Source organism: Crocuta crocuta, unplaced genomic scaffold (assembly GCF_008692635.1).
Source record: "Crocuta crocuta isolate KB4526 unplaced genomic scaffold, BGI_CrCroc_1.0 scaffold335, whole genome shotgun sequence".
Taxonomy (NCBI): Eukaryota; Metazoa; Chordata; class Mammalia; order Carnivora; family Hyaenidae; genus Crocuta; species Crocuta crocuta.
The window spans coordinates 416,557-441,899 of record NW_027527440.1 but is presented as its reverse complement, the minus strand read 5'-3'; the positions used below and the strand labels follow the sequence as shown (position 1 = coordinate 441,899).

The window sequence follows — 25,343 nt, the reverse complement described above, 5'->3', positions numbered from 1 at the left end:
GGAATCAAATTCATTTAATAGCTATCACCTATTCTATCTTCTTAGTTTTCCTAAAATGAAATTTCAACACATTCATCCACTTTGAAAATGTGTTGTATTGGGTTCCTCATAATGATTTATTTAACACTGAAAAATATTTTTGAGTGTGCAAAGATTTCTGCTTATTCATTCCTAAAATCAGCAAAGTATGGTACTTCTCTTTTTCCTGGATTTCTCATTCTAGAGGTTTCTCAATTTTATTAATTGAGTTCAGTAAACCAACTTTTGGCTATGTTGATTTTATAAAATATGTTTATTTTGTATTCATATTTTTTCTAATAACTAATTATTTTTATTCCTTATTAATTTCCTCAGCATGATTTCCTGTTATTTTCCTAACTTCATTTCTTTTTTATTTATTTTTAATGTTTTATTTATTTCTGAGGGAGAGAGAGAAACAGCGTGAGCAGGGGAGGGTCAGAGAGAAAGGGAGTCACAGAATCTGAAACAGGCTCCAAGCTCTGAGCTGGCAGTCAGCACATAGCCCGGCTCAGGCTCGAACCCACGAACCGTGAGATTATGACCTAAGCGAAAGTCGGACACTTAATCGACTGAGCCACCCTGGTGCCCCTATCTTCCTAACTTCTTGAAATGGAAGCTTAAATCAGTATCTTCAGCTTTTATTTTATCTAGTATGTGCACATAAGTTATACATTTCTCTCTAAACCCCACCTCAGCTTAATCTCACAAGTTTCAATGTACCAAATTTACAGTATTATTCAGTTTAAAATATAATTTGTGTTTCATTATTTTCACTGTCCCATGGATTACGTGGAAGTGAATTGTTAACTTTCCAGAAGTTGGGCCTTTTTTTTTAGGTAGTCCTGTTTTAGATGTTTATCTTAATTTCATTATGGCCAGTGAACATACTATGAATTATCTAAATTATTGAAAATTGTTTAGAATTCTTTATAATGAAGCATAAGATCAACTATTATAAGTATTCCCAATGCATCTTACAGTATTATACTTGCATCCCAAGTATTGCAAGTATTCCAAATGCATCTTAAAGCATGTTATTTGTTTTTGAGGGTCTTGTGATATATATTATTTCAGTTATTGAAATACATCACATATTGAAATAATATGCATCCACTTTATTAACAATGCTGTTTAGATTTTGCATATGTATAATGATTGTTTTTTGTCTGTTATTCTAACAGTTATTGGAATTAGGTATGTCAGTGTCTCCTACAAAATTTCTGATTATCTCTTTATCCCTTTAGTTGTTCAAGCCTTATGTAAACTTTTATTGTTATGGAACTGCCCCTTTTATAGTTAGTAATGTGTCTTGGTTATAGTCTCCTTTGTCTGATATCAATACATCGTCATGAAATTTATTTTTAGCTAGTGCTTGCAGAGCATTTAACTGTTGTCCATCTATTTAATATTTCTGTATATTTTTTGAAAGAGGTAATAGGTGAAACAGTTATTTTAAAATAGCAGCACATAGTGGGGCCTGGATGGTTCAGTCAGTTAAGCGTTCGACTTCGGCTCAGGTCATGATCTCACTGTTTGTGGGTTCGAGCCCCACGTCAGGCTCTGTGCTGACAGCTAGCTCAGAGCCTGGAACCTGCTTCAGACTCTGTATCTACCCCTCTCTCTGACTCTCCCCTGCTCATGCTGTGTGTATGTCTCTCTCTTTCAGAAATAAATAAAAACATTAAAAAATTTTTTTTAATTAAAAAAAATAGCAGCACATAAAATAACAACAAGTAAGCATCAAATACATCAAATCTAACACAATTTGTGCAATGTTTATACACTAAAACATAATTTTGAGATAAACTAGAAAAAAACCTTAATAAGGAAAAAGATTTGCCATATGCATGGATTAGAAGACTGAAGAGTGTAAAGATATTCTTCCAAAATATACAGGTATCTTCTACATATTTCACTTCCTAGATATAATTTCTTTTTTTATGTTTATTTATATATTTTTGAGAGAGAGAGTATGAGAGAGGGAAACAGAGGATCCAAAGCAGGCTCTGCAGAGCCCAACGTGGGGCTCGAACTCACAAACAGCGAGATCACGACCTAAACCAAAGTCCCCCACTTAACTGACTGAGCTACCCAGTCACTCTTTCTAGATAGAACTTCTAAACAGATAATCAATATATTAACACACCATTAGGGTCCTGAAGGGATCATTTGGCTACTTCTGGTCATCTCATGGATTTATAGAAAATATCAGCTTAGTATAATATCAGAGGAGAATCAAGATATTGATTCTCAAAAGGTTTTAAATATTGTACCCTAGAAACTCAAGCACATTTCCATGTGCAAGCCTTTGTGCTCTGTATCCCTTTCTCCTTGTATCCGTTTTTACTTAATGTATACAAATTGGATCAGTAAATGCCTTTCTTTCTAGAATCCTATTTGTCCAAGTCAGAAGAATTTTATGTCAGGGTCAACACTTCAGTTGTTCGATATGAACATAGACACAATTTATTGTTATTTCATATAGGCAGGTCACACAGGTAATGATCTAAAAAGCTGCAGGTAACACAGAGTTCTGTGGGCTGGTTGCTCTACAGCCAGAGGTAGAAGGCCATATTTGAACACAGAATGGTCAGGGATTCCTCAATATGGTTGACCCGTGTTATCTAGGGAAATTACAGTATTCACAAAAATGATGACTGTAAACATAATTATAATGCAAAACAAAAGTTCTTGAATCACCCTCCCTGTGCTGTTGGTCCATTCCTGAGAGAGAATATAATTTCTGCAGAATATCTCTGATAAAGTTTTTTTCATTTTTTTCTGAAGGTTACCTCCAGAGTTCTAAACAATTTGTTAATATTGCTATTTCTAGAATTATCAACTTTGAATGCTAAACTAACTGTCCATGTTTTAGGTAGAATTACTTTTTATTAAAAAGTTAAAGTGGCAACGATCACCTTCTCTCTCATTCCAATATCTGGTAGTTGGATTCCATTTTTGATATTTTCTTAATCACTTTTGGATAATTAAAAATATTCTCAAAACCCTTTTATTCATAACTTTCAAAATTCTCTCAACTCATCTGGAGAGATTTTGTCTGTCTGTTTGTTCGCTTAATATAGGATTTCTGCCCCTATTCTAGACATTGTTAATCAGAATCTCTGAGGGTGAGAAAGTTTACAGAACTGAACTTCCTAAGAATAAAATTAAAAGAAAACAAACAAAACCATCTAAGTAATTCTGGTGATTGTTGGGGAATAACTGGATTAAGAAATTAAAGTCAGTCTACTGGTTCAAATGGAGAGCTTCAGGGATTTCTCTTTCTTTGATTTAATTGAGCCAAAATTACTGAGAGACAACAGAGTGCCAGACACTGTGATGAGATATAGAGATATGAAAAGTAAAATGACATATTCCCTCCTCTAATAGAATTTAAAAATCTAATGCCTATTCTGTTACATATTTTTCAATACCTTCTAAAGATTAAGATGTAAATGTTGTGATCATCTAACTTACAGATAAATAAGATTGGGAGGAATAGCCTAATAATCAATAGTGAAATAAACTTTTAATACAATTCAACAGTTCTGTGTTAATAGCTGGAGAAGATTATTGTGTAGAGATTTGATTTTAAGAAGATCTAATATGCCTTATACTTAGACATAATGTGGCAATAAAATCAGAGTGAAGCCAGAGAGAAATAAAAATTTTGAATTGTTTCCTTAACTGATTCAGAGTTATGAACCTAAATATATTTGAGTTTTTACTTATTTAAAAATGTATTTTCTAATCAATTCTTGGCCTTTTGGCTAAGATCAAGTGTAAAAATGTATTTTCTATTATTTATCTGTCATAAGCTAATGTCCATGGGATCAATATGAGGCTCTGAAAAATATCTTTGCTTGAGAAACAAACTATGTCCCCTACACATAAAGACAAATTAAGCATATAGGGGTCCATGTCTATTACATTCAAGTTTGGTCATTAAAAATTCAGTGTATATGACAATGGCAATAAAAAGTCCAACCAGGGCCAGTTTAGATTATAAATCATGTAACATTAAAGAATGAGGTAAGGTCACTGAACATCATAAATATTGAAGGCTTTTCCTTTCACCGTTTACTTACTTGGACTGTGGTAGTCATGGTGGGGAGTACAGTTGGAAAGAACACTATAGAATTAAACTCTGTGGAGTTTTCCTTTTGTGAGTTCAGCTTGGTTTGAGAAATTGCCACTCCCTCATCATACGGTGTAAATCCTATGATCAACAATACCCCCATATAACTATAACTTCTGCCCTAAAGGACTACCAGGAGGCAGAACCCAGACGCTGAAAATAGTCCAAATAAACAAGTTAAAATTTGGTGGAGAAAATAATTGTTGACTTCTAACATAAGTTAAAAAAAATTCTTCCCATACAAGGTATGTGGTTTGAATGTAATTTCTATGAAAACATAAAATAAGCATATTCCTTATTAAATTAATAAAGCCCATAGAACAGTGGGTAAAGAAATGGCAATGGGGGCTTTTGATTTCATTTATAAAAATGCTAGACTTTGATGATGAATAATCCACATAAGATCTTTAATATAGCTTCCCCCCAACTCAAGTGCTGAAGAACTGGAATATCATGAAATGATCATAATGGTGCTGAAGTATTGGTTTTTAGCCCTTGGGGTAGTGGGGACAGCTTAAGGACATACAGAGCCCCTTAGCTGGTCACCAACAGCCACAAAGTACCTCATTCACTTAGCCCATTATGCCACATCAATATTAAATATTCCCAATGTGCCATGAGGCTAAGAAGCACTGCACTACACTTATATTCATTTATATCCATAGTTCTGTATTAGTTATGGATTTTTTTTGAGGAGGGACACTGACACTATAGAAAGCATGCAGAAGCTGTTAAGAGTTTGAAAAATATTTGAATGTAGTGGGATAACTTGCATTATCAAACAGGAAGAGAGTTCATTGTGTGTATGTGTTTGAAACATTTGTGAAAATACATACCCTTTAGCCAATGTAAGGAAAAAAATATTCTAACATCTGAGTTATTAGAAATGGAATGCACTACTTACTGTTAGTGATAAAATACACTCAACCATAAACCAGTTGATAATCCACATTCAGGAACACTGGAGAAAAGATTTCCTTAATTGAATTTAGGATTACAAAAATCCACACTCTTGCCCTTCTCCATCTTTTGTTCTTGTATCGTCTTCCTCTGCCACAAAACATTTGGCTTCTTTCAGTCCCTGGAATATGGAGTGTTTTCTCAGCCGTCTACCTTTTTATTTGCTATTTTTCCACGTGTAATGGTTTACCAGTTCTTTGTTGTCTGTTAAATATTATTTTTCTTTTCAAATCTCATTTAAATTGAAGAACTTTTTAAAATTTTCTTTTTAATGTTTATTTATTTTTAGGAAGAGAGAGAGACAGAGTGTGAGCAGGGGAGGGGCAGAGAGAGAGAGGGAGATATAGAATCCAAAGAAGGCTCCAGGCTCCAAGCTGTTAGTACAGAGCCCTGTGCAGGGCTCAAACCCACGAACAGCAAAATCATGACTTGAGCCGAAGTCAGACGCATAACCGACTGAGACACCCAGGCACCCCTAAACTGAAGAAATTTTTGAAACATTATCCAATTCCTTGTAATTGATCAGCACTTTTAACTGCATCCTCAGAAAACTGTCATTTCTAAACAGCACGTTTTCAGACTTGAACTACCCTATAAGTCAGATGATGGATCAAATCAGACTTATTCTCCTCTGTGTCCCAAGTATATAGCACAAAGTTTGGGACATTAAGGAGGATTGCCAAAAGTATTTTATAAGTTAATCAATCAATAAATGTGTGGAGAAATATTTGCCTGAATTCCAAGGTAATTACTTCCAGACTTAACCATCTCAAATCACAAAGGTGAGATGAACATACTCACCTCTATTCTTCCTAGAAACCTTAAGCCAAATTGTATTTCTAACGTGCTCTCAGAAGAGAATACACTAATTCTGGTGCTGAGGATGTAGCACTCTGCTATCTTTAGTGCCAAGGGGGCAAGCACAGCTCCTGGTCTCTGAGCCCCTTTTTGAGCTGGCCTGTGACACAGGGCAGCCATCTCCAAGTGTAGGTCTCCAGTTTGTGTTTCTCCAGCTTCAGAGCAGCAAACCCCTTACCTTCACAGTCCCCTGATCAGTTCTGATCGCTGCTCTCTGAAGACTGGTCCTGGATTTAGGCATGCCAGGCACCAAATAAGGTGGAGACAAATGCTCTTGAGGATTTCCATGTCTCAGGCAACAAGCTCTTGAGAAAAGAAGCAATTGCAGTTGGCATTTCCCAGTTGTGTAACTTTTTCCTTCTAGAGAGATTCTTTTACAATTCTGAACTTATAAATTAGTGAAGATTTTTTTCAGGATCACCTGAGGATTTTTTTGTTTGTTTGTTTGTTTGTTTGTTTGTTTTTAATGCAGAGACTGATCCAGCAGGTCTGAGTGGGATTTGAGATTATGCATTTCTTACAAACTCTTAGCCAGTGCTTTGGGTTCACAATGCACACTGTGAATAGCAGGTTTTAGAGGATCAGGGCACATCCTGACAGGGTATCTTATGTGGAATAGGGTTACTGATTTTAAAATAATGGATTAAACCATTTATTTCCTTGCACAAAATGTTTATTTTATGCACAAGTAGGTAATATACTTATTTGATTCAAAAGTAAAATCCATGCATAATTGAATTTTGAAGTTATAAGACAAGAATTCAGAATATTGATATAATATTTGCCTTTTTGAGATCCTTGTTATTAATAATTCCATTTGCTAAATTGTGTATTTAAAGACAGTATGGTAAAATCTTGGATTGTGAGTAACTTGTTTTCAAGTGTTCTGCAAGATGAGCAAACATTTCTAATAAATTTTAACTTGATAAATGAGCCATGTCTTGCAATACAAGTAGTACATGATGTTGAACATCACATGATCACAACTGAGCCCATGGTTCTTGAAACTGGCTTTGATATATGAGTGCTTTGGATTACAAACACATTTCTGAAATGAATTATGTTCACAAACCAAGGGTTTACTGTATTTTTATTATTAGGCACCTATGTTTTATATTCCTTTTCTTTATTATACATTTTCACACTTTTTTCACAAACAGGAATATTTGGAAGGATTCTAATCTGAATCAAGTTAAATTGGATGCTCACATCAGAACTCTTATAAAATACAGTTAAATATATCAGATTCAATTCTTTTTAAAGGAGTTTAAGGTTGGTTACATCTTACTGTTTCTCAATTTTAGAATTCTACATGTACATTTTAAAACATCAAAAACAGTTTTATTTTTAATCTCAATACTAAGGGTGCAGTCCATATCAATTAAATCAAGATTTTAAAGTCCGAGGTCAGATATCAATATTTGTTAAAAGCTTCTCAAACTTTAGTGTGCACAAGAATGACCTAGGGATCTCGTTCAAATGCAGATTCTGAATTAGTAAATCTAGTGTGTGGCTTGAGGTTATGCATTTTAAAGAAATTCTCAGGCTATTCTAATGCTGCTAGCGTATGGATCACCTTGAGGAATAAGGTGTTAGATGATCTCTTGTTTTGAATCCCTTCCGCTATAATTCTTTCAGATTCAAGCAAGGTCCCACATGTCCATGCATTACAAAGCTTCTTTTAGCTTTGGGATAGCAGTGGCTGCAGGATTCTGGGAGGTTTATGGGAGAATACAATGTGTCAGGAAAGCCCCCTTACAAGTGAGCAGACTGAGACAGCTACTTCAGTGTCCTGAATAAAAAAGTGGGAAGATAGTTGGAACTTGCTTAAAGTCAGAAATGGGAAGAGTATGAACAGACCTTTCCATAAATGATTGTACAATAATGAAAATTATTAAATCATAATACCAATAGTATTCATTCTGTCAGTGTGTATGTACACATTCAGGAGAGGATATATAAAGAGAAACAAGGAGACAAAATCTGAATGTTACTAAGACTTATGTGTCCAGTTGAGTTGCTAGGAATTGTTACCTAGGTTTAGTGAGCTTCATCTTGCGAGTTCAACCATCATTGCCCTTCCATTTCAACTCACCTCAGTTCAGCCATGTCTGAATAATCCACTTTCCAAAAATCCCTTGAGACGCTCCTTCCTTTCTAGCTCCACTGTCACTGCATGAAGTGTCTTGCTTAGAATGATCAAATAGCTGCTGACTGGTCTTGATTCAGCTTTATTGTCTTTCCATCCATCTTCCATCCCAGCATAAGTGTGATACTCCTAACATGTAAAACTAATTGTTTCACTTCCCTGCTTAAAAAACGTGTAGCACCTCCCTCACTAAAATAAGGATATATATCTTATGGTTCAGAGGTGACTCATGAACTGTCCTCTGTAACTTTTTGCTTTTTATAGCTTTGCCATATCACCCAAAATATAACATGATCTTCTGGGTCGGCAGAGGCTTTCCTCTCTTTCTTGATGAGACCATTACCTTTCACATAGTCTGTATTTCATATAAGAGCTTAAGCCCTGGTAATTCAAAGGTCCACCTACCAGAACTCTTTTTGTTTGTCCTGTGTGAGTCTTAGGAACCACATCTAATATGTATGGTGAAGTTGTAGCTTTTAACCCTTGCTTCATAGAACTGATGAAAATTAAGTCAAATAATAAAATGAGGGCTTTTAAAAATAAATGTTTGCAATCAGTGAATGAGTAGTTAATGGGTACAAGAGTGGTAAGGTACTTATTTTTGTCTTGTATTTGGAAACTATATGTAAATACTGCAACTTTTTATATAGGTGAATAACATAGAACATTATGCTAAGAACATTGATCTGACAATAATGATGTGGATGGTTTGAATCAGGAAGAGACAAAAGATGACTGTTTAGAATATTATGTTACAAGATTAAATGCCCAGAAACAGAAGAACAAAATATGAAAAGGAAGAAGAGCTGTCTCAAAGAAACAATTGTCATGAAATGGCAACTCTTTCTAAATTATTGGGGAAAAGTATTTGAACCACAAGAAACAATACAACTGAGCAGGATTTTTTGTTTCCATACCAATTGCTTCATAAATTCCATACGAGCATCACTGGTATGAAGATACGACAATGCTATTTGGGCTGCTTTTATAAAACGTGTTGTTCTCAAGTATAATAATATGAAACTATGTAATGAGTACCTATAATGAGATTCTACAATGAGTCTCCATATTTGCTGTTTTGGCTTTGATCAGAAGAGGCTTGAAAGATTTTTCTTGTTTTCATTGTATCAAATGAAATAAAAAAGTGAAATTAACATTGAAATTATTTACAGGAAAACATCAGTCACATAGGGAACTGGAGATGACATATGTGCAGAAGGAAATTCTCAAAGACGTCTCAGGCCTAGCCACAGTCATCTGGGACCAAAGTACCACTTTGAATAAAATTGTTTGTCCTGGAGTCAATTTTGTAGAAAGATCATTATTATGTTTGGGAACAGGGCACCTACAAATAAAATAAGGTTCTTTTTCCTCATCTTTCAAAGGAAAATAATACTAGTGACTTCTGTGAGAGAATACTATAAATATTAAATAAAGTTATTTACTTAAAGTGTTGGGCACATTACTTGATATTTCATAAAATCTCAGTAACATATGTTACAATTATTATCTTCATATCATCATCATTGTTCTTATTGTTGCGTGTATTATTGCTAAACATAAAACTAAGGCTCCTTTCATACTCAAGAGTGTTTGATTTCATTCTTAGTATTTCTCAATACATATCACTGTAATAAGATTCAAAGGAGTGGCCTGGAGGGAAATTTAGGAATTGTGTTATAAGGGGAAGTGTCATTGAGTTTCCAAAGATTTGATCAATAAACCTAACCCATTACATATCTCAGCAAATCAGTAAGAACTGCTTCTGATATGACATCATGATATTGATTCTATTCATAAATATGAACATTTTCTACTGTCCAAAACTTTCTTCAGGGCAAATTTGACATCCTTATTCCGCAGACTATAGATCAAGGGGTTCAGCATGGGCACAATGATGGTATAAAACACAGAGGACACTTTCCCTTGGTCCATGGAGCTCACAGATGATGGCTGTAGGTACATGAATGCAGCAGATCCAAAGAAAACAGCAACAGCTGAGATGTGGGAGCTGCAGGTGCTGAAGGCTTTGGACCTTCCCTCAGTGGAGCGGATGCGGAGGATGCTGGCAATGATGAAGATGTAGGAGGCAAGGATGGTTAAGGCAGGAGTCAGAATGTTAAACGCACTCAAGACTAGAACCAATAATTCATTGATGAAGGTGTTGGAACAGGATATCTCCAAGAGTGGAAAGAGATCACAGAAATAATGGTTAATCACATTGCTCTTGCAGAAAAGAAGTTTCATCATAAAAACTGTATGGATTGTAGATCCAATGATGCCCAAAATATAAACTCCCACTGTAAGCCGGAAGCAGATGTGTGAAGACATGATGACATTGTAAAGCAAGGGGTTACAGATGGCGGCATAGCGGTCATAAGCCATTGCAGCTAACATGTGACACTCTGCAATAGCAAAGATGAGGAAGAAATAGAGCTGAGTTATGCATTCTGGGTAGGAAACTATGTTCTTCTCTATCATGAAGTTCACCAGCATTTTGGGGGTGATGACAGTGGAATGGCAGAGATCAATGAAGGACAAATTACTGAGGAAGTAGTACATGGGTGTGTGCAGGTGAGCACTCAGCCCTATCAGTGTGATCATGCCCAAGTTCCCCACCACCGTGACCACATAGACTCCTAGGAAGAAGAAGAAAAGGGGTAGCTGGAATTGTGTCTTCTCTGTTAGGCCAGCGAGGATGAATTCAGTTCTTATGGAGTCATTTCCAGGGTCCATTGTCTTTGCAGAGGCTTCTGAGTTTAAAAGGAGGAAATGAATATTCATGTGTGATTGTGTGTTTGTGTGTGTGTGTGTGTGTGTATTTGAGTGTATGCATATGTGTTTGCATGAGTATATGTGAGGAGGAGAATAATTCCATGAAGATCACTATTCCTGATCACAGGAGAGTCATAATGCAGGGATCTCTGAGTCTTTTCAAATGATCAAACAGTGATTCTCATTGAACTGGAGAAGTAATGATAGACTTCAAGAAAATTTTAAATTAGATAATTCATAACTTTTGTGGGGCATCTGAGTTGGCTCTGCTCAGGTCATGATCTCAGGGTTTGTGAGGTTGAGTCCCACAACAGATTCTGCACTGAGCATGTAGAGTCTACTTCAGATTCTCTCCCCCTCTCTCACTGCCCCTTCTTCTCTCTCTCTCTTTCTCTCAAAATAAATAAATAAGCCTTAGAAAAAGATATTTTGTAACTTTTTAAGAGAAAACACCAATTTCCAGATTTTTAGTCAGGCAATAGAGACATTACCTCTGTTACTTCTGAGGTCTCTTTCTTCCTCCCATGTTCTATATGTATGTATTACTGTCATGCTTCTCAAATGGCAAACAGTTTCCACTTACTCAGAATAAATAATAGTAGCATGTGCCTTCTATAATGAATAAGCATAGGATTCATAACTCTGAAAAAAAGTAATTATGTTAGTCTGAGCTATTTTTCTGAGCCATCCTCCCATCTCAAAATAGCCAAAGGATGGGCAACTACTGGTATCTTTCCACCTGAGAATCTCTGCTAAATTTATACACACCAGCTTTCATCCCTCAGGCCTATCACCCCAAGAGCAGAAACATACTGCTTGGCAGAATTCATGCTAATATTTCAACAGCTTTTTCCAGAACAAAGAGCCATTCTCCCTTATTCTGGTTTGGTTAATCCCAGACTATAATAAAATGCCCTACATGTAGGTCATGCTGTCCACCAATATGATGAGGGGTGCAGTGGACTATGATTGGCCTAAACAAGTTAGGTTTCCTGATTAAAGTGGTAGAGGTCAGAAAATTATTTATATTCTCAAAATATGAGAAGGGATTTTGAAGACAAACTCTAGGAGTTACTCTGCTGGTCTTGTTTTATAACCTTGTATTTTGCTTGTGGTCTCTACAGAATTCCAAGATGGTGAAAATGTGGATTACTAGGGCATGAGCAAATACAATTAGAACTTTTTAGGTTATGTTTAGTGCTAATCTAGAAGGTGATGTGTTTTTTTTTTTTTTGTTTTTTAAAAACCAACATACCTTGAATTTCCATTTGGAAGCATTTTAGAAAATGCAAATTCATATTCTTACTAGACATTCAAACAATAGATTGATGCTTTTAGTTTGCAGTAAAGTACTTTATGTGATATAGAAAAATTGGCCAATTTCAAAAACATGATCTAGAAATCTGTCATTTTAAGAATGACTCAAATAACTGAAGATATTTTGCTTTGGAAAACAAAAATTCATGTGGCACATGACAGTTACCTCACTGTTCAACTAATTGCTTTATTAAGAAGTACTGAGGTGGGGGACACCTGAGTAGCTCAGTCAGTTAAGCATCCAACTCTTGACTGTGGCTCATTTCATGATCTCATGGTGCTGAGATCCAGTCCCTGCTTGATATTCACTTTCTCCCTCTCACTCGGCATCCTCTCCAAAAAAAAAAAAAAAAAGTAAATACTGTACTCATTGCCTATGTCTCCAAGAGAGTGAAGTAAAACTAATTGTTTGAAACAATGGAAAGAGGGGCACCTGGGTGGCGCAGTCGGTTAAGCATCTGACTTTGGCTCAGGTCATGATCTGACGGTTTGTGGGTTCAAGCCTCGGGTTGGGCTCTGTGCTAATGCTAGCTCAGAGCCTGGAGCCTGCTTTGGATTCTGTCTCCTTCTCTCTCTAACCCTGCTCACGCTGTCTGTCTCTCTATCTCTCTCTCAAAAGTAAATAAAACATTAAAAAGTTAAAAAAAAAAAAAAAGAAACTCTGGAAAGAAATCTTTGGTTTCACAACAAAGATGAACAGTCTCAGAAAGACCCTTGATCTTGCAGTCAGAAATGTTTGAGCACAGTCTGAATAACCACTTTCCAAGCTGATAGTTCAAGGACACAAGCACATAATAGGTGATGGGATTAAATAATCCTTATCACCTCTTTCCATTGCACTGGTTCATGATTCCCTAATTCTAGTGGGTTTTAATTCTTAAATTAGACTTGAAATCTCAACTCAACCCCATATTTGTTGTGCAACCTTGGGATAATTACATCCAATCTCCAACCCTCTGAAAAGCAAAAAATGTTATTATCTATATCCAGTGGAGACTAAATTAAGTGACACCTACAAGGTGCTAAGCACATTTCGTGGCTCTTGATAAGTTCCTAATAATGTCAATGTTAATTTAATTTTAATCTTTTCAATTTGCACTGTTTTGTATTTTATTTGACCAGTATTTTTATTGCTTACTGATGGCCAGAGTTAATTTTTTTTCCTTAGCACATCTCCTTTTTCCTCCTTCCTGTACTGATATATACAAAAATACAGAGTTGATATTTTCCACTAAACATTAACTTCCTAAAATTATCAATATTTTTCATAGTCTTCAAATAATGTCCAAAACAATTTCCTTGTCATTCATAGATTTACATAATTTGGTAACCGAAAGAAAATTTTTCTTTTTTATTTCCCGGCCAGTATTACATGATTTAGCCATTTCAGAAAGAGCATTTTGCAGGCTCTCATCATATTCCTTTTGCTCTTTTCCCCCATTCATTCTCTGTGTGCTGTGAAATCTATTTAATAGTTAGGATCCTTCAGTTAAGGGCTTCAATAGTGAAGTCTCCAATTAATAAGACCATTTTCTATGTGCTCATGAAAATGTTTTTATGTTTACATTTAGCATGTAATTATTATGAGTTATTTACTGGTTCTTCTTGACTACACTACAAATGCAACATAGTGCTTGCCACATACAGCAAATAACAATAAATATGTGTTTTTTATAAAAATATTAAAAGGATGTTAGAAATACCTTAACACAGGCTCCAAATAAGTGAACAAAGCCCTCACACTGCCTGGTGTGAATAAGCAAAAAGTGTTTGCCATCATATAATTCAGCAGGGGACAAGGAGATGATAAGGCTACCATTTGTTTATCAGATAATATGAATATTAGAGTGATAACAGGTAGAAATAAAGAACCATGTGCGTCTTTAAGTGCACTGGGAGGGAGCTACAGTAGACCCCTAAAACTTTAAAAGTTGAGGACTGGAACATACTCAGACATACCCCTTCTGCCCTCCAGAAGTGCAACCATGTATAATTCTCTCCTCCATTCCTCTGAAACAAAAAATGATCTGATGATGCTAGTAGATAGTTCTGAGTACTAACCTGGCAGGACACCTTAGTGCTGAGGAGGCCTTAGACTAAAAGTCTTCATGGCAGTAATTTGGGGTCACTGATCCTGATCTCTAATGAAGCTGAGGACCTTCTGCAAAGGTTGGTTGATACGGTATGATGATTTTATACACTGGGCAGTGATGCCAAGAGTCTTATTAGGAACAAGGAATGATAATGGCCTCCCACTAGAATCTCATCCCATGGGTGTCAACCTTTGGGAAAAGAAACAGTCAGAATTTCCCCTTTTCCCTATTGGTTCTCAAGTGTTTAATGGTGTCACAAAGGTGAGAATCATTGTTCTCAGTAAATTATGGATTGAAGACAAGGAAGTATTAGATTTTGTTAGAGCTTAGTGAATTTCATGCCAAGATATTTACAGGTTCAAAAATACATGTAACTTCTAAAACATATTTTAAAAGAATTTTATGAACTGATTTCCCACAAGGAAAAAATAGAAAATCAGGGAAAACACTCTTTGTATGTAAGATTTGAAAGTTTTTTTGTTCATTGACCCCTGCTAACTGTATCTAGATATCATAATGTACTCATAGAATGGTATTACCTGGACTATTTCAATGTGAGGGCTGAATACAAGCATCTGCTAGATATTGCCATAGTCCCACGAGGAATTCCTAACGTGCCTAACAAGGGAGAGGATGACTTATTTTTCTCTACAATTAAAAGAGATTTGTTAAGGAATAATATAGATACTTTGTCCCTGAGACAATCCATAAGTCTCCCCAGACTTTCAACATTTCATCATTTTGAAACTTACACGAAACAAGACACAATGTACTTTCCATTTTCCTATAATTCCTTAGAGACTCTTCGATTTGGAGGGTCTGCTTACTTCTGGCCCCAGCTATTCTCTGGTTATTCTTGCTACCAAATGAGCCCTGGATATAACATTTAAACTCAGAGAAGCAATACCTTAAGGCAAAATGGAAAAGTACAGATTGGATCCTTTGGATGTATTTGGGATTCTCTCGGGATTTAAGGAAAATACCAGCTCAGCTACAAGATCTATCCTGAGTATGATTCTCAAGGTCACAATATTGGAATCTAGAAGCTCAAGGTAGATATTTTAGTGCACTTTCCTTTACGCTTTATACCCCTTTCTCCTAGAATCTGTGTCCATTTAAAATTTACATATAGGATCAGGAAACACCTTTCTTTCTAGAATCCAGTCTGTCTCAAGTCACAGAAATTTTACATCAAGGCCAATATTTCAGTTGCTCAACATAGATATGATACAGACATGGTTCATCGTCTCATACAGGCAAAAGGTATGATATGCTTGTAAGAGTTCTGCTTTACGATCAGATATAGAACATATTTGAGGATTTATTAATTCAGGATTTCCCCACCTGTTTGATCATCAGACTCACCTAGGGAGATTAAGGTATTCATAAAACTTATGACTGTAGAAATATAAGCATGCTCATAATGAGAAACAGAACTTCCTGAAACAACTTCCCTACACTCATTACTCCTGGGACAATTTAATCTCTGTAGAGGAGCTCTGATAAACAGTTTCTCTTACCATTTCTTCTCCCAAAAGTTACTTCCACAGCTCTAAATAATTCATACATCTTGCTATTTTTAGATTATCAATTTTGAATGTTATCTCAACCATTATATTACATATGCAGTTGTTTTACTTAAATTATTACCACTGCCTCCTTTCTATCCAAATATTTGATACTGATAAAAATTCTTTTCTTAATGGCTTCTAAACCTTTAGAAATGTTCTCAAAATTTTTTATTCATCAACTGTCCAAATTCTCTCAACTCATCTGGAGAGACTTGTATTACAGATTTCCTAATCTAAGGCCAAAATTACTGAATCATAATCTTTGAGGTCACAGGTCAGTGTCTCCAATTGTAGGTCTGCACTTTGCATTTCTCCGGCTTCAGGGCAGCAAACCCCTCCCATTCTTAGTCCCCTGAGCAGCTCTGACCAGTGTGCTCTGGAGGTTGGTCCTGGATACAGGCATGGCAGGCACCAAACAACAAGGAGATAAATACTCTTGAGGATTTCCATGTCTCAGGGAACAAGCTTTTGAGAAAAGAAGCAATTGCTGTTAGCATTTCCCAGTTGTCCATTTCCTTCTAGAGATCCATTCTAGGGATTCTTTGTCCATTTCGGATTTATCAATTAGTAGTAAAGATTTTTCATGGGATCACCTGAGATTTTTTTTTAATGCAGATTCCGGTCCAGCAGATCTGAATGGGGTTTGAGATACAAGCTCCTACCCAGTGTGATTGGTTCCCATTCCCTCCAGTAATAGCAGGTTTAAGAGGATCAGGGCACATCCTGACAAGATATCTTTCTTTTGATAGGGCCAGAATTTTTTTTTTTAAGTTTATTTATCTGTTTTGAGAGAGATAGAAAGCACGAGTGAGGAAGGGGCAGAGAGGGAGGAGAGAGAAGAATCCCAAGCAGGCTCCATACTAGCAGCACAAAACACAATGTGGAGCTCAAACTCACAAACTGTGAGATCATGAAATGAGTGAAGTTATACACTCAACCGACTGAGCCACCCAGGTGCCCCAATAGGGCCAGAATTTTAAAGTAGTGAATTGAACCATTTTTCTTTTATAAAATATGTATACTTTATGCATAAGTAGGTAATATACTCACTTGGTTCAAAAGTCAGATCTGCCCATAATTGAATAGAGTTATAAGGTAAGAATTAAGAATTCTGATGTAATGTTTCCTTTTTTGAGGCCCTCACTAAAACTGTAACTCCACTTGCTAGATCGTATATTTAAAGAAAATATTTTATAATAGCCACCAATGTTCCATATTAATTCCCCTTTCTTATATATTTTTTGCTTTTTACCCCAAAGCTGGAATAATCAGAAGCACATTCAGTGCAGTATGATTTAAGGTAATGGACCCTTCCACGAGGGGAGCTCTTATAAAATATCATTAAATGCATTAAGTTCAATTCTCTTCAAAGGAGTTTAATTTTACATTAGTGTTGGGTTACATTAGTGTTTCTCACTTGTGGAGGCACGTTGAAAATAATCAAAATTTTAAATCTCTCTATACCCAGGCTGCAGCCCATATCAATTAAATCAAAATCTTAGTATCTGTTGTCTGATGATCATATTTGGTAAAACCCCTAAACTTGAATGTGCGCAAGAATAATGTGGGGATCTTGTCATTCAAAAGCAGATTCTTGATTTAAGTGTGTGGCGTGAGATGCTGCATTTTAACATACTCTCAGATTTTGCCCTTGCTGCTGGCCTATGGAACACCTTATGGCATCAGATGATCTCTTGTTTTGAATCCCTTTCACTGTAATTCTTTTCAGAGTCAAACAAGGTTTTACATTCCCACGCATCACAAAGCTTCTTTTGGCTTTGAAACAGCAGTGGCTGCAGGATTTTGGGACGTTTTTAGGAGAAACCTTATGTCTGGAAGGCCACTCTCCAGATAGCAGACTAGAACTGCCTGTCCCCTCAGTGTGCTGAATAAAAGATGTGGGAAAGAGTTGGAGGTAAAGACAGAAATGGAAAGGATATAGAGAGACTTTTGCATAAATGATTATACAATAATGAAAATGACTGAAATTCACAGAAGCCACAGTTTCCATTCTATCAGGATCTATGTAGTGGTTCTGGAAATTAAAAATATGTGTGTGTGTATACATTTCCCATATATGTAGATATAGAGAGAAACTGACAGAGAGAAACAGAGACTGGGACAGAGAGTTGAATTTTTCAAGACTTATGTAACCCTTTGCTTTGCTATGAATTGTTACCTAAAGCCCCATCTCGAGAGTTCTACCATCAATGTCCTTCATTTATTTGTTTGTTTGTTTATACATTAATTATTTTATTTTAATTTTTTCTAGTTATTGGTTATATAGATGGCCAACAGCACATGAAAAGATACTCAACATCATTAATCATCTGGGAAATGTAAATCAAAACTACAATATCATTTTATATCTGTCAGAATGACTAAAAGCAAAAAGACAGGAAATAACAAGTTTTGGTGAGGATATGAAGAAAAAAGGACACTGACGTATTGTTTGTGGAAATGTAAAGTGGGATAGCCACTGTGGAAAACAGCATAGAGATTCCTCAAAAAGTTAAAAATACAAATCTCATATGATCCAATAATTCTTCTACTGGGTATTTACCCAAAGGAAACAAAAACACTAATTCAGAAGGATACATGCACCTTTATTGCAGCATTATTTACAAGCTAAAATATGGAAGCAACCTAAGTGTCCATCAATACATGAGTGGATAAAGAAGATATAGCATATCTACAATGAAATATTATGCAGCCATAAAAAAACAAGATCTAGACAGTTGCAACAACATTGAAGGACCTAAAGGGTATTATGCCAAGTGAAATAAGTCAGACCAAGAAAGACAAATATCATATGATTTCACTCATATGTGGAATCTAAAAACCAAACTGAATAAACAAAAAGTAGAATCAGACCCATAAATACAGAGAACAGATTTTTGGTTGCCAGAGCGGAGATGGATGGGGTATGAGCAAAAAGAGGTGAAGTGTAGAGGTGGGTACAGACCTCCAGTTATGGAATGAGCAAGTCACAAGAAAAAAAGGCACAGCAAAAGGAATATAGTCAATGGTATTGTAGTAGTATTGTATGGTGACAGATGGTTAGCTACGTTTGTGGCAAGCATAGCATAATGTACAGAGATGTTGAATCACTATGTTCTATATCTGAAACTAAAGTAATGTTGTGTGTCAACTATACTTGAATTTTTAAAAAGGCGATGGGGGAGGGGGGTGGAGAAAAGCATACGGGTAAGTAAGACCTTGGCATAAAGTACTGGCAGGTAATGTATGTGATCTATTGTGGTTAGAGCTTATGAACCCTATATTATAATTCTTATTTAAAATATACCATCTTTTCCTATAACTAGTAGAAGTTAAGTCTTGAAAAACGTACTAAAATACAATGCAGTATTATCAAAGGAACCGTACTTGACTTATTTCACTGATTTAAGTTAGCAGATAACCATTGTTATGCATCCTATTTCTAAGAGATATCCTAATTCTGCAAATTTTATTTGCCTGCACTTTGCTTTCTAACTCTATGTCCAGTACACTCAGTGCACTATCATATGAATGGCACTGTGAATCCAGTACCCCCAGACTGCTCTTCAAAATTATCAAGTAGTAAGAACAATTTCATTACTTGTGGACATATATTGTTGTCTCTGGATTGTTTCCTTATCAAACCTTCTTGGAAAATTATAAAGTTTTTCTCAAGCAAAATACCCTTTCCCTTCTTTTTTCAAGAACCTTATTCAGGACAACTCTGACATCTTTATTCCTCAGGCTGTAGATCAAAGGGTTCAGCATGGGCACAATAATGGTGTAAAACACAGAAGACACTTTCCCTTGGTCCATGGAGCTCACAGATGATGGCTGCAGGTACATGAATGCAGTAGATCCAAAGAAAACGGCAACAGCTGAGATGTGGGAGCTGCAGGTGCTGAAGGCTTTGGACCTTCCCTCAGTGGAGCGGATGCGGAGGATGCTGGCAATGATGAAGACGTAGGAGCTAAGAATCATGAGGCTGGGGGCAAGGATATTAAATGCACTGAAGCACAAAACTACTACCTCGTTGATATAAGTACTGGAGCAGGAGAGCTCCAGTAGTGGGAAAAGATCACAGAAGTAATGGTTGATTCTATCAGCCTTGCAGAAAAGCACTCTTAGCATGCAGCCTGTGTGAGCTGTGGCACCAGTCAAGCCCATGATATACACCCCAACTACCAGCCGGGAGCAGACCTGATAAGACATGGTGACATTGTAAAGCAATGGGTTACAGATGGCAACATAGCGGTCATATGCCATTGCAGCCAACATATGACACTCTGATATAACAAAGACAAGGAAGAAGTAGAGTTGAGTCATGCATGCTTGGTAGGAGATAAAATTCCTCTCTGTCACAAAGTTCACCAGCATTTTAGGGGTAATGACAGTGGAATGGCAGAGATCAATGAAGGACAAATTGCTGAGGAAGTAGTACATGGGGGTGTGCAGGTGAGCACTCAGCCCTATCAGTGTGATCATGGCCAAGTTCCCTACCACCGTGACCACATAGACTCCTAGGAAGAGGAAGAAAAGGGGCAGCTGGAGTTCTGGGTTCTCTGTTAACCCAGCGAGGATGAACTCAGTCACTGTGGAATGATTTCCTGCTGTCATTTTCCTCTGGGAATTTTATGTAGAAAGAGAAGAAGAAACTTTGTGGCAGATATTTATTGTCCCACCATGCAATGTAGTATGAAACAGAATTTGTCTTTTCAACCTTGTAGCTCCAGTTCTATGTCTGTCCCTGATCTATGTTAGTGCTCAAAGACCCTGAGGTCTATTATATGGGGCATGTAAATAAATATCACTTAGAACTATCCTTTTTTTGTTCTATGCTGTAAGAGTTGGTCTTATGCACTTCTGTGTTTATGCAGCATTATTTATCCTAGCCATACTGTGGAAGCAGCCTAAGTGTCCATTGGTAGATAAATGGATAAAGATGTTATATAACATGCCATATATGCTATATATCATTCAGCCATAAAAAGAATGAAATCTTGCCATTTGCAGTGATGTGGATGGAGCTAGAGAGTAGTATTACCACTAAGTGGAATCAGTCAGAGAAAGAAAAATACCATATGATTTCACTCATATGTAGAATTTAAGAAACAAAACAAACATAAGGGGAAAAAGAGAGATAGAGACAACCCAATAAGCAGACTGTTATCTATACAGAACAGTTGGTTGGTTACTAGAGGGGTGGGGGAAATAGGTGATAGGGATTAAGGCATGCACTTGTGAATGTGCACTTGTACTGGGTGTTGTGTGGAAGTGTTGAATCACTAAACTGTACACCTGAAAATATTATTACATTTTATGTTAACTAACTGGAATTTAAATTAAAACTTTAAAAAGAAGAAAAACTTAACAGTTTTATAAGCATAAAATTTTTCGTGAGCACTCAGGATAGAGACAAATGAGACAGAATCCCTGGTCTTCAGAATGTGGAGTCTAGGAGCAGGGAGGCAGATGAAGAGATGTGACAAATACATGATTGTGCAAGTCTTACAGAAACACAGTAAATGTGGTGCTAACCCAGAATAGGGGTCAAGGAAGGCTTCTTAAAGAAATATGAATCTAGGTTAAGTAGGGATCGGCCAGTTGGCAAAACATTCAATATTGAGAGAAATTGACCTCACAGCTCTCATGTTCAAAAGATCTGGATCAAGAGAAAAAACACAACAATGCTATTAAGTTCATTAAAAGGAACATACTATCTAAAATAAGGGAGGTGACAGACACTTAAACAGCATCTGTTGAATTGTGCTTAGTTCTGGGGGCAGTATTTTATGATGATAATTTATAAACTGTAACTTTCCATGAAAACTGAAGATTTGGATCAAAATAATTTATACCAAGTGTCTACATGACTGGTAACAGGAATTGGAATTAGATTTTTTGTATGTTACTTCAAAGGGAACAGTTATGGCCAATGAGCTACCTGTTTCAATACCAAATATATAACCATTAAATGTGCATGGGTTGAATTATGAAAAATATGATTTTCTGTCTTCAGGTGTATTACAGCAAACTATGAGTAACCATCTTCTAAAAGCTTTAGGAAATTCTTTTAATGTTGTGAGGAAGCTAGACTCCTTTAACACTCTGAGATTAAAAACTCTAGAATAGAGAGAACTCAGATACTCACCCTTTACTTGGAAACTTTACTCTAGGTCAAATATGTGATTTAGACCATGTATCCTCTAAGGAAAATAGCTCTTGAGAATCACAGTAGAGGCGATTCAAAAATAGAAATTTCTGGGCTCTCCTTTACTTAGGGAATCAAAGGCAAGTCCTGATTTCTGAGATGTTCACATAGAAAATGTGTATCAAAACCCATGATTCCCTACTGTAGCTCTACCAGAGGCTACTTGCCAAAATGACTTGTTTTTATCTTGTGTGTTTATATACATGAATGTGTGTGTGTGGTGTGTGTGTGTACACTCCCTCAAGATTTCCTTTCATCAGGGATGAGCTACTGGGGCACAGGATCAATTAAAATTTGCTTTTTTTAAATCCTTGGATGATACTCTCATTAGCTCCCATGTGCATAATATTGTCAGTGTGGAAACACATTGACATTAGGTTAAGAACTAGAAATTAAAGCTTTGCAGATATTGGTCTAGAAAGTCCTTATGACAATAGCTTCCTATCTCGATATAATTTCTGAAATATTTGAAATCATGATTCCAATTTTTTTCTGTTAAAATTTGGGGAAATAGTTAATTACATATAATTATTAGTGGTGACTGCTCTTTATAGTTTTCAAAACACTTTATTATTGTGTGCATAAACCATTGTTTATAATGATAATAGCAAATGTTTATTGAACATTTAACTATGTGTCACATATAATTCTAATTTTTTTACACTTACTAATTTATTCAATTCTCACAACAGACCGATGTAAAAGATAATATTAGGCTAAATCAGGCAGCAATTTCATATGATTTAACCTAACGTTAATATAGTTAATATTTTAAAAATAAAGAATCTGAAGCAAGAAAAATTAAGCAATTTGCCTCAGCTTACCAACATAGTAAATTTGCTCATAAAATGGTTACATCTGGTATATTACAAATATTTTAAAGTATTCAATCATTTATTTCTTCAACAGATGTGCAATACACCATAGTATGTGTTAGGACTGCCAGCACAAAATGAGCAAACCTTTTAGAATTTCTGAAAGAAAGGAAGAAAGTTTTATTTGAGCCCAAGTGAGGACCATTGCCCAGCACACGCAGTCTTCACAAACAAGAGAGTGCTCTGGGGAAGGGATGTTTAATACAGGGTCATATATGGGTGTTTTTGTTGTTGTCGTTACATCATAAATCATCATGAGGAAGGACATTCCAGAAAGGTACAAACTTAATCTTATGCTTTTCTTATGTGCAAGGTTACAGGCTTCGGAGGGTTAGGAGCTTTTTACTCTTTAGTTTGAAATATGTCTTTTAGGTTATTGGCTAACCACACTGATACACAGATGTAAAACATGTGCTCGGAGCCCTTGCTCTGAAGTGTGGTTAAGTCATTCTGACCTTGGTAGAAGTTAAACTATAGCTTCCCTGGGAGCCCAGGAGGGAGGCCTACAAACATTAAAAGTTGAAAATTTCCTTTATCAGGAAATAAACACAGAAATTCAAGCATGTTGGTAAACATATCTATAATTGAACTTACTGCCTCTATAGTCAACAGTCTTATAGCACTCAGTTTGTGTCAAATAGTTTAAGCACTCTCCTGATTCATACTTATATATTCATATATACTAGAATTATTCTTATTTTAAGAATGATGACACAGGATCACAGAAAGATTCTTGAGGACTTTATAAATAATTATGCAGCAATTTCCGACAGAAGCAGAGATCATGCCTAGGAAACTGAGACATGTACTTACCTGTATTTAGAAAAAACTAAACTTCTGCTATGGCCCAGGACCAGTAAAATCATTCATTCAGACATTTGTTCCTGCAAAAATACTCATCTTTGTGTTTCACATAAAGCTTTATGCTGGGTCCTAGTGCTATAATGGTGATCAAGTTAAATATAGAAGAATTACTGTTTAGTACTATGCTATGCTCCTCAGTGTGATGGCCACTATCCATGTATGGCCATTCACTTTCCCTGTTACATTAGCACATTTCAGGGACTCAATGACCTCATATTGAGTAGCTAAAGGCTACTGTGTTGGGGAAGGCAGACCTAGAACATTACCATCCTTTCCAAAACTTCCATTGAATAGTGCTGGTTCAGTAGAAGAAGGAGAAGCTGATGAAACAATCAATCAAATGTAACATTGCAAAAGTGATTGTTCCTAAGGGAAATAGCTCTGTTGTACTGTGAGACTCTGCCATGTGTGGTTGCAAGCATCTAAGCATTTGCATTCTTAGAGGTGACCCCTTGGATGATAGTCTTGAACCCTGAAGGTCAGTCCCAAGATTATGTTATATCCATCTTGACAGTGAGGTGGAAGAGGCAGGGAGAAATTCTGGCACCCACACCACTGGGGAGAAATGTCTTCATCCACCAAATATTTCTCATGTATGATTTCAAGGGATAGTTCTCAAGCTTTCAACACTCTGACTGTTTTGGTGGGCCCTGACTTGACCATGTCAATTTCCCTTTAAAAGGTGTTGCCCAGGGGCACTTGGGTGGCTCAGTTGGTTAAGCGTTCAACTTCGGCTCAGGTCATGATCTCACAGTTCATGGGTTCAAGCCACACTTTGGGCTCTGTGCTGACAGCTCAGAGCCTGGAGCCTGCTTTGAATTCTGTGTCTCCCTCTCTTTCTGCCTCTCCCCTATTTGTGCTCTCTCCCTCTCTCCCCCTCTCACTCAAAAATAAATAATCATTAAAAAATATTTTTAATAAAAAAGATGTTACCCAGAAATTGTCACAATGTAACATATATAGTCAGATAAGCACTTCACATTTTAATCTATAAATTGATGTCTTTAGGCTTTTCTTGACTTTAAGCCCTCAATCATATATATCAATCATAGGATTTTTTCTAAAATTACTTTTCCACCTCTTGGGAAGACCTATGGTACTGGCTAAGGACATGAACTTGGGAGTCACATGAATTGGGGTTCAAGCCCTTCCTCTACTTCTTACCACCTGTGTAACACAAAGAAAGTGACCGAATTTATATAAAAGTCTGTTTCCTAATGGTTAAAGTGGTGTTTCTTAGCATGGTACATATATCATGAATTTATAGCTAGGACTGAATAACAGTATTGCAAACATTGAATAACATTGGGATATGTAAGTATGTCGGAAAATTTAGTTATCATATTTAAGCACTTCAGCTAACATAGACTCAAAGGAATTTCTAGGAAAATTCTAAACATGTCTTTAATATATTTGCTGCAGCTACATTAAGCATTCCAGTATTCACCAACTTTTTCTCTTTTTTCAAAGATACTATTAAATCCATGTCACTAGCCATTTTTCATCTGTTC

At 36.2% G+C, this 25,343-nt stretch overlaps 2 protein-coding genes across 2 annotated transcripts; both read right to left on the bottom strand.

Moving 5' to 3' along the window:
• Positions 1–9,920: 9,920 nt before the first annotated feature.
• LOC144228554 (olfactory receptor 8G3-like) lies at positions 9,921–10,862 on the bottom strand. Its single transcript, XM_077760410.1, has one exon. The coding sequence runs from the start codon at positions 10,860–10,862 to the stop codon at positions 9,921–9,923; it is 942 nt and encodes a 313-aa protein (XP_077616536.1).
• Positions 10,863–19,539: 8,677 nt separating this feature from the next.
• LOC144228681 (olfactory receptor 8G1-like) lies at positions 19,540–20,502 on the bottom strand. Its single transcript, XM_077760576.1, has one exon. The coding sequence runs from the start codon at positions 20,497–20,499 to the stop codon at positions 19,540–19,542; it is 960 nt and encodes a 319-aa protein (XP_077616702.1). The 5' UTR covers positions 20,500–20,502.
• Positions 20,503–25,343: the final 4,841 nt, after the last annotated feature.